This window comes from Poecilia latipinna, unplaced genomic scaffold (genome assembly GCF_001443285.1).
Source record: "Poecilia latipinna isolate Pla-1442-1.1 unplaced genomic scaffold, P_latipinna-1.0 Scaffold2060, whole genome shotgun sequence".
Lineage (NCBI taxonomy): Eukaryota > Metazoa > Chordata > Actinopteri > Cyprinodontiformes > Poeciliidae > Poecilia > Poecilia latipinna.
The window spans coordinates 22,766-31,502 of record NW_015114676.1 but is presented as its reverse complement, the minus strand read 5'-3'; the positions used below and the strand labels follow the sequence as shown (position 1 = coordinate 31,502).

Sequence of the window (8,737 nt, the reverse complement as noted above, 5' to 3'; positions counted from 1 at the left end):
ATATATATAAAAACTTGTTCTCATAACAATCACATAAATTAATCTATTCTAATAGGATTTTTCTGATCTTAGCATAAACTGAGTCAGATTGGATAATGGCATCTATAAACAGAATTTTGTTGCCACTGGGTTTTTGTCTGATCTATTGGAAACACATGCATGAATCTAAGCCATTCCTTTGGAGCTCTGGATGGATGTTCAGGAACACTGTCTTACTGGAATATTAATATATTTATATTAATATCTCAGTTATGGTCAATGACCGACCTTTACCAAAATTATTTATACATTTTATGCATATATTTCCATATCCTTCAACTCTGTTTAAAAAAACAGCCACACTGTTGGCATTGTTTCTCTGCTCCAGTTAAACTCTTCAAACTTTGTGCTGCATCACTGTCACATGACCAGAAATAATAATCACCAGCCTGCTCCAGAAACACAAACAGCAACAAGATGGAAATAAATATCAGCTCTTGATATCGGCCCAGTTTTACTCATTGGACCGATATGCTAAAAAATAACTAATATCGGCCAATACCAATGTCTTTGCCCATTATATAGTTAATTCCTACTAAACACAGGTGGACTCTTGCCAGTTTTATTTAGGGATATTAGAGTAAATGTGGACTAACAACACAGGAAACATTTTTCCTGATTTTTGTTTGTTGAGAAAAAGAAAACTAGAATTTGATTAAGTTATGTTTGTTTCGTTTATGAAATTCACAGTACTCTTATCGTCTATGGGTCATACGTTTTGCTTTTCATATTTCCATTCATAGATCTAAAAGCATGTAAAATATAAGAATAAATTCACTCTTCAATAAAGTTCTGAAAATCTGACCTGACCACCCCAGGTCACAGTTTGCCTGATTTTTTCAAAGTCCTGCTATTGATAATAATTTCATGCTGATGTGTTAAAAAATTATTTCTATTAAAAATTATCTAGAAAACTTATACCAAAACATAACTTTGCAAGATGCTCAACACTCCTCATTCTAAGTTTCTGCAGTTTTTTTCATGTTGGAGATCTCATAAAATTACTATTTTATTCTCCTAATATTGCTACTTTATTCTGGTAATATTCTGACTTTATTCTCATGAATAAGAAAATAAATCATAGCTTGACTCTAATTTTCACTTGTAGAGTTGACTTGTGTTCAAAAAAGCTGTACAGCGCGCCTGTAAACCAAAATGGCGGCATCACTCTGAACTATAGAAACCCAAGAAATGCATTGATGGGGAAAAAAAGTCCAGATTTTCCAAAGATTAAATCTTCAAAAATCATAAATTCTATTAATCATTAAAAATGAACTTATTGGCCAGTCCTAATTAAAAGTCCACTGATAAATCCTGTGGTTATGTGGTAACTGCTACCTGCATCAGCCACAGACAGTAAAAGGTCTAGACAATATTAACTTCAGCAGATAAACCCACACCTGCTTTAAGGTGGAGGCTGTGCGGGTTGGTAAGGACCAGCACACAGTGCTGGTCCTTACCAACACTGTGTAAGGACCAGTGCTGTCCTTACAGCACTGTGCTTGGAAAGACTTGGAAAAGTCTTTCCAAGCAAGACTTTACAAGTCTTGCTTGGAAAGTCTTCCAAGCAAGACTTTCTTCTTGCTTGGAAGAAAGTCTTTACATCTTTCTTCCAAGCAAGAAGAAAGATGTAAAGACTTCTTGAGCTGTGTGGAGGAATAAACATGTGGGTGTGGATGGAGGGCATGTGGGAGAGGAAAGGCTGGAGCTGTGCTGCTTTCTCAGCCTTCAGCTCTAAAGTGGATCCAAAGAAAACAAAACCTCTGAAGACTTTTGTCTGAGCTTTCGTCTTATGAAGTCAAACTAAATGTAATTGCTGTTTCTCTCACAGGATTTGTTTTTCTCAACCTCTGGTTTGGCTGATTTCCTTTGGAGCAATAACCATTCTGAATGTCTGCAGCCATTTATCTCTGTTAGATTCAGTTCCTTACACTGTACATGTTTATATATATATATATATATATATATATATATATATATGTCTATTCAGCATTCCTCTCTTTGCTCACATGGACATGTCCTCTTCCCTCTGCACTTCACTCCATTTCATGTCTTTTATTTCCCTACAGTTTGTTTTTTTCTTCACTCCCTTTTCTACAAATATCCAGGAACTACTGTTCTGTTCAAGTCAACTTGTTTTGAAAAAAAAAAGAGAAGAAAATCCACCCTTTGGCTCATTCCTTAGCTGCCTTTCATCCATCGGTGCCTGTGAAGTTCTTACTGGCTGCTTTGTTTGTTTTGAGTTCTGCTTATCTGCACATTAATTGGCTGGATTTGTGCCGCTGTGGCGTTGCTGCTGACAATATTCCCCGTAAGCTGTGATCGCTGTAATAGACCACGTTTTTCCAAGGAGCTTGGATTGTGAAAGCGAGGGTGTTCTGTGGCAGCCAATCGTGGAAAAAATTGCGGGAGTGAGAAGGAATCTCAGTGGAGGTTTATGACTATATACATCATTTTTTTCCTCCACAGTGCTGAACTGCTGCGAGGGTGACGTCCTCTTTCTGCTGGACTCCTCAGGGAGTGTGACGTCCTACGAGCACGCCCGCATGCTCTCCTTCCTGTCGGAGCTCCTGCTCCCTTTTTCTCTGGGAAGGGATCAAGTGAGAGTGGGGCTGCTGCAGGTGGGGACCAAGCCACGCCTGGAATTTGGCTTCAACAGACACAGTACCCAAAGTGGCCTCCAGGGGGCTTTGACAAACATCCGACCCCTGAGGGGAGACACCAACACGGTGGATGCTCTCAAAATGGCCAAGGAGTGGGTGCTGCGCCCCGGGACGTCTGACGGGGCGAGGGAAGGGCTGCCCAGAGTGCTAGTGTGGTTGACTGATGGGGTGAAGCCGGGGGACGTGATTGGACCAATGGCTGAGCTGCGGGAGGAGGGTGTGGCAGTGCTGGTGGTCTCAACAGGGCACAGCAATTACAAGGTGCTGAGGGAGGTCGTGACCCCTCCTGTGGAAAATCACCTGCACTTTGTGGACATCGATGACATGAGCATCATCACCAAAGACCTGCGCGATGCCATTATTGGTGAGATTGCTACTGACAGGTGCTCTTCTATTTTAAAAGCTTCAAGTTCAGCTCTTTGGCTTGTGGCTCTGTGGTTTTCTTCATGACTATGTAAGCTGTTGCAGCGCTGGCTGCCATGCTCCTAAACCAGTCTCAAACTGCATTCCTCAAGGGCCAGAGTCCTGAAACTTTCAGAGGTGTCTCTTGTTCTACACATTATAATTAAACAGCTAACCTGCCTCACTAGCATGCAGTCAGGCTTTACTGAGCCCTGCTGATGAGCTAATGTTGGAGCCAGGTGGCTGAAGCAGAGACGAGTTTCAGCAGAAAAGGCCCTTCGTTTTTATTGATCAATTACAAGATCATCACTAATTAATAAGTTAAATATAGGCTCATTTTCTATTTGACATTTGTATAAATATTTGCTGTTTGCAAACAAAAGTGTTGCCCCCTGTTTGTCACTAATGGAAATGTGGCTTTCTGTCTAGCAATTTTTTTTCTCGTGTTTTATTTGAAGTCTCCATTGAGGACCAAATACCAAATATAACAAAAATATTTCCTCTAACTTACTATAAAAGCACTTTCTAAGCTGCCTACTGTTTTACTGGAAGAACAAACATATTTAGGACTCACAAAAAACTGCTATAAAATGTAATAATTAAGAACTTTCTATAATTTCTTATTTCAAGTGAAAACTATATTTTGCAAGTGTCACAATTTGTGTAGAGTCTTATTTTTATTCCAAAGTTTAACACAAAAAATAAAGGCCATAAAGAAAATGTCTGCATGTTGGGAGTTAACCCCTCTGTTGCCAACTCAGCGACTTCCCTGCTATGTTTAGCAACACTTCAGACAAAAAAAAAAAAAAAAAAAAACTGGCATTGGCCAAAATCAGAATCAGCAGGTCAGGCTTTTTAAAGATTGGTAATCTGCGATCAGCAAGAAAACTGCAATCGGTTCACCACTAATAATTTTCCTCTAATTCATTGAAACATATGGCTATATCTTTTATTTTTGTGAACTAAAAATAGCATCAACATGTAACCTGTCAGCTGATGTGCTTGCTGACTGAAAATGTTCTCAAAGTTCTTACATTTGACGGGTTTATTGAATTGGGAGGAAAAAAATTGGATTTTGCTGCATTTACTTGCTGACAACTTCTCAGAGATGATTGAGGGAAAATTTGCAGATTTCAGTTATTGGGTGATTATTTAGTTATTAACAACATATAGAATGCTAAATATTGAACAAGTTATGTGAAAAGAAATTAAGTCCACTGAGATTTCAATAAAATCCAGCTGTACTGAGATTGTGGGTGAAATCATACAGAAAACATCTAAAGGAATTTTTACCTAAAGTGTCCTTTAAAGAAAACATTATCTGTTGTAGACTGATCTTTATTGTTGGACCTGCAGTAAGTGCAGTGGGCTGCCTGTAAGGCACGGTGATCCTCCAGTGCAAGTCTAGACAGGATGCCAGGACACTATGAGACTCCTGCATGTTTTAGGCTCTCTGAAATGTGACCGGCTGATCTATTAATGGATTACTGATTCAACTTCCCTTCCTACGTTCTCCATCACTATGTCAGACATACATAAATACAGAGTAGGGAGTTTGCCCAATTCTCAGACTGCATTAGGTAACTGGCATATTACTTTGCAGAGGCCACTTCATAACAGTTTATGTTGCATACAGAGGAGATGATGCACAGCATAAATAAAAGCTGATATGTAGGCAAAATACAGTAGTCCTTAATTAGCACCTGCATATATCAATGTTCTCTGTAGCTGTTTCATTGCAGACACTTTATGGGTTGGTTATTTCAAGTTGTTTCATTGCAGGAGTTAAGAATGCAATTAGAAAGCAGAGCCTGTGTCTGTGGGAGGCTGTCTGAAGCCTGGGCATATTTAGCTATCTGTTTTGCCACCTTCCCTGTTGACACTTATGACACTTGACTAAATTACTCCTAGCCCCTAAACTGTAATAAAATAAAATCTCCTGGTTTTGTCCCAAACAGAGATAATAAAAGCTGAGCGCCTTCACGTACGAGACGTGTCCACCGACTCGGCCTCTCTCCACTGGAGGCCCGTTCTGTCTGGTCTATCGGGCCACTACGAGATTCGCTTAGGTGAAATTTCAACTGGAGGCGGCGGTGGTGGCGGCGGATCAGGGACCAGTCCGAGCACCAGTGGAAGCCAGTACCAGAGACTGATCCAGTCCGCGCAGCTGAACAGCGTCAGACTGACTGACCTAAAGCCAGACACCACCTATTCTGTCAGCCTGATTCCAGAGTCCAACGAAATAACATTTAACACACTCTCCACCACATTCACAACAAAGCCAGGTTAGATTGTTTCCCTTTTACAGACTTTGTCCAGAAATATGCACTGTTATTTTCTGCTACCGTTGAGCTAAGGGTGCCTCCACTCCAGCTCTGTTTAGCCTGTTTTAACTTAACTCTTGCTCGCTTGTCCAGACAGTTTGTTTGGGGAACCAACTGTTACATTTGAACTCTAACACAGACCGAAAAAGCGGACTCTGGTCTGCCTAAAAACCTTGGTCTGGGGTTCGAACCGCACCAAAAGCAGGAAGCAAACTATAGTGTGTAGGGTATTCTGGGTAAATACAACCAAAACAAATGCTAGAGGGAGAAATTGTTTGTTGTCTTCTACTTAAGAGAAATCTTTCAATTGCTAAAATCTGACGCTGTTCTATTTTTGTTTAAATCTTGTGAAGAAGGAAGTTGAGCTCATGTCTTCTGAGATCTCTGTGTCATTTCCTTCTTTGATTCTTGGTGCGGCGCCCTCACAGGCAAGGAGGGTAACAGGTTTTTCAAAGGTTCGGATCGTTTGACTCAGTACTGTGTGAAAGAAAACCAAATCAGCTAAAAATGTAACAAATATTGTGATTTTTGACCTCAATAGAACCGAGTCTTCTGGACTATCTGGTGTGAAAACATCCTTAGAATGTTTTTTTGGACATCAAGTCAGTATTTCTTACCTTTGAAAAAATGTGTCTACTGTGGTCATTTTTTAATTTTATTCCTGTAGTGGTTGAGAGTCCAGCTGTTGTAACAGTTTCTGAGTCTGGGGAGACCAGTGTTCGGGTGAGCTGGGGCCCTCTTCAGCCAGACACCGTCACGAGTTACTACATTGAGTACTCCGCCCTGCCCAGGGGCAATCTCCAGACTGTCACAGTGGGCCGATCACAGAACTCCACCCTGCTGAGAAATCTCCTGCCAGGGACAATATACCTGGTCACAGTGACTGCCCGGCATGCCTCAGGAAAGCAGAAATCGATGTCAGTTAAAGTTTGCACTCAAGAAGGTGAGCACTGAGAAAAGTTTGAGTTTGGGATTGAGTTTTCTCATGGTCTCTGGTACAGATTATTAATAATAGCTTTGACTGTTATTAATAATAGTTTGATGAAATAGATTCCTATTTTATCAAATTTAGTTCAGACTATCCTTCATATCCTCATACTGCAGTCTCAAGTTTAGTTTCAAAATCGCTGCCTTCTGTTTTTCAACATCTCCAACCTTAACTGCTCTGAGCTTTCTGTGCCCAGTGACTCCGGCCCTGGATGACCTCCAGCTCACCACTGTGGGAAGTGCTTCAGTGCAGGTGGACTGGAGGGGCAGCGCGGCTGGTCTGAGAGGCTACTGGCTCACCTGGGAGGGGCAGCAAAGCTCAGCTGCCAACCAACGCTCCTCCCTCTACCTTCCACCCAATTCTCTGTCCACGCGCCTCACACACCTTCCCCCTTATGCTAGAGTTTGTGTGTCTCCCATTTACCGAACGGCAAGGGGGGATGGACTGTGTTGCACAGCACAGTTTCACTCAGGTGAGTCCAGAAAGAACAGGGTCAGTCGGGTTCTGAAATTAGCAATGTGACAAGTGTGACATGTGAAAGACCAAAAACAAACTAGTGCCTTGTGAAGTGGAAGCAAAACAATAATAATTAAAAAAATAAATAAACAAATAAATTATCCATCCATCCATTTTCTGTACACCCTTGTCCCTTAGTGGGGTCAGGAGGCAAATAAATTATATAATATATAATCACTTGTCACTTGAAGGAGTAATTCTCCCTCAAGTGACAATAACTTAGACATGTTTAAACATCTAAACACCCATGTAAATTAAAGCTGTCGGCATGTAGGAAAAATTGGTTGTTGTTTTTTCCTTGAATTATGAAAACCAAACCAAAGAAACAGCACTGTTTGTTTTTTATATACGTGGCATTTAAATATGATTCCAATCGGTTGCAAATGTTTCCCTTTCTCCTCTCAGATGCTTTGGGATATGGCTTCCAGTCATAGCAGCCCTGCGCTGCACGTGCACCTTACCAAAGAAGGAGGGAGGATAACGGGAAAGAATGCTGACTGCCTTTCATAATTCTTCAGAGTGACTCTCCCCCTCTGTGGACATGATCCAGAAGAGATGTGGTTTGGCTCATGAAGCAGGCGCTTCATAAACCTGCCGCACATACTGACTGCAAAACATCTGAAATTCAAAGAAAAGTATTATCTGTTTTATTACCGTCCCATCTGTTTGTCACCCGTCTAAATTTCTTCGATCAAATGACCCAAGCTTGCGATGTGGAATATTTCAGCGGCCTGTTTTTGCAGACCCAGGCTGGGAATGCTGATGGTTTCTCTGGGATGTTTTGCAGAAGAGCTTTACAACATATGCACACCATGTGTCCAAATCTGCTTTTTCTTTTATAACTCTTAACACCGCGGGAACATCTGATACACATTTACTATAAATAATGTACTTAAATCACTTTTCTCACTCAACACATGCTTTAAGACTTTCATTGAATGCTTGTATATACTCTGGGAAATGCAGCAGGGTCACATAAAAGTGAAGTTCTGAATAACAGAACTTCACTTTTGTGTTTAAAGCTTTGAGCTTTAAGCACAAAACATCCACTCACTCTGGAACCAGACAGATGCAGGATATGAAACAGATGTGTGCAACTAAAAGTCACATTGAGTTACTGTCTATACATTGGTCTATAATTCATATTTATCGAGAACCTTATAGGAACTAATAACTTTGAGTCTTTATGGAGCTACAGTTTATGTTTTTTGACTGTTACTGTTTTCCAGCTTGTGTTTGCTGCCCCCTACTGTAAAGTCGTGTACTGGCTTACTGCAGATTTTTCCCTGCATTTATTTTTTTGTTGTTTTCCATTTAAAACTTCATACAAAGTTTCAATAAACTTACTTAAAACGTGTAATGCTGCAGTCCATTGTTAATGTTGTAAAATAGATTAAATACTTAATGTTGGGTATTACAATGGCTGGAACATATCTGTGTATAAGCTTACAAAAATGTTACAAGGTAACACAACTTTACAAGTGAGGACTCACTAAGCCTATCCTAGAAAAGGTTTTGAATGACCTTTTATTCTCTTTCTAGCAAGAGTTTACAATTACCACTTTTTAAAATTTATTTGTGTGGACACTTGAGAATGATGTGGCATAAGAAGGAACTTCTCCCAAAGGGAGGCAAACACATATTTTTGACTCTTGACTGGTTCCATAAATAGATTAAAATGATTCCTGGTATTAGAAAAATAATCGTTTTCCAAATTATACTCCGGTTTCTACCATCCAAAGTTTCCTTTTCTCTACTTTTTCACTAGCCCTGTCTTCATTCTTTCTATTAAAGATTTAAAAAAT

The 8,737-nt window shown here is 40.2% G+C and overlaps 1 protein-coding gene across 1 annotated transcript in view; it reads left to right on the top strand.

The window, feature by feature from the left end:
• Positions 1-7,433, top strand: part of vwa1 (von Willebrand factor A domain containing 1) — a 14,051-nt gene extending 6,618 nt beyond the window's left edge. The window contains exons 2-6 of the mRNA XM_015016771.1: positions 2,509-3,066; positions 5,063-5,389; positions 6,096-6,371; positions 6,613-6,888; positions 7,338-7,433. Of these exons, the coding sequence (XP_014872257.1) occupies positions 2,509-3,066; positions 5,063-5,389; positions 6,096-6,371; positions 6,613-6,888; positions 7,338-7,366 (1,466 nt within the window). The 3' untranslated portion in view covers positions 7,367-7,433. The remainder of the gene's footprint in view (positions 1-2,508; positions 3,067-5,062; positions 5,390-6,095; positions 6,372-6,612; positions 6,889-7,337) is intronic.
• Positions 7,434-8,737: the final 1,304 nt, after the last annotated feature.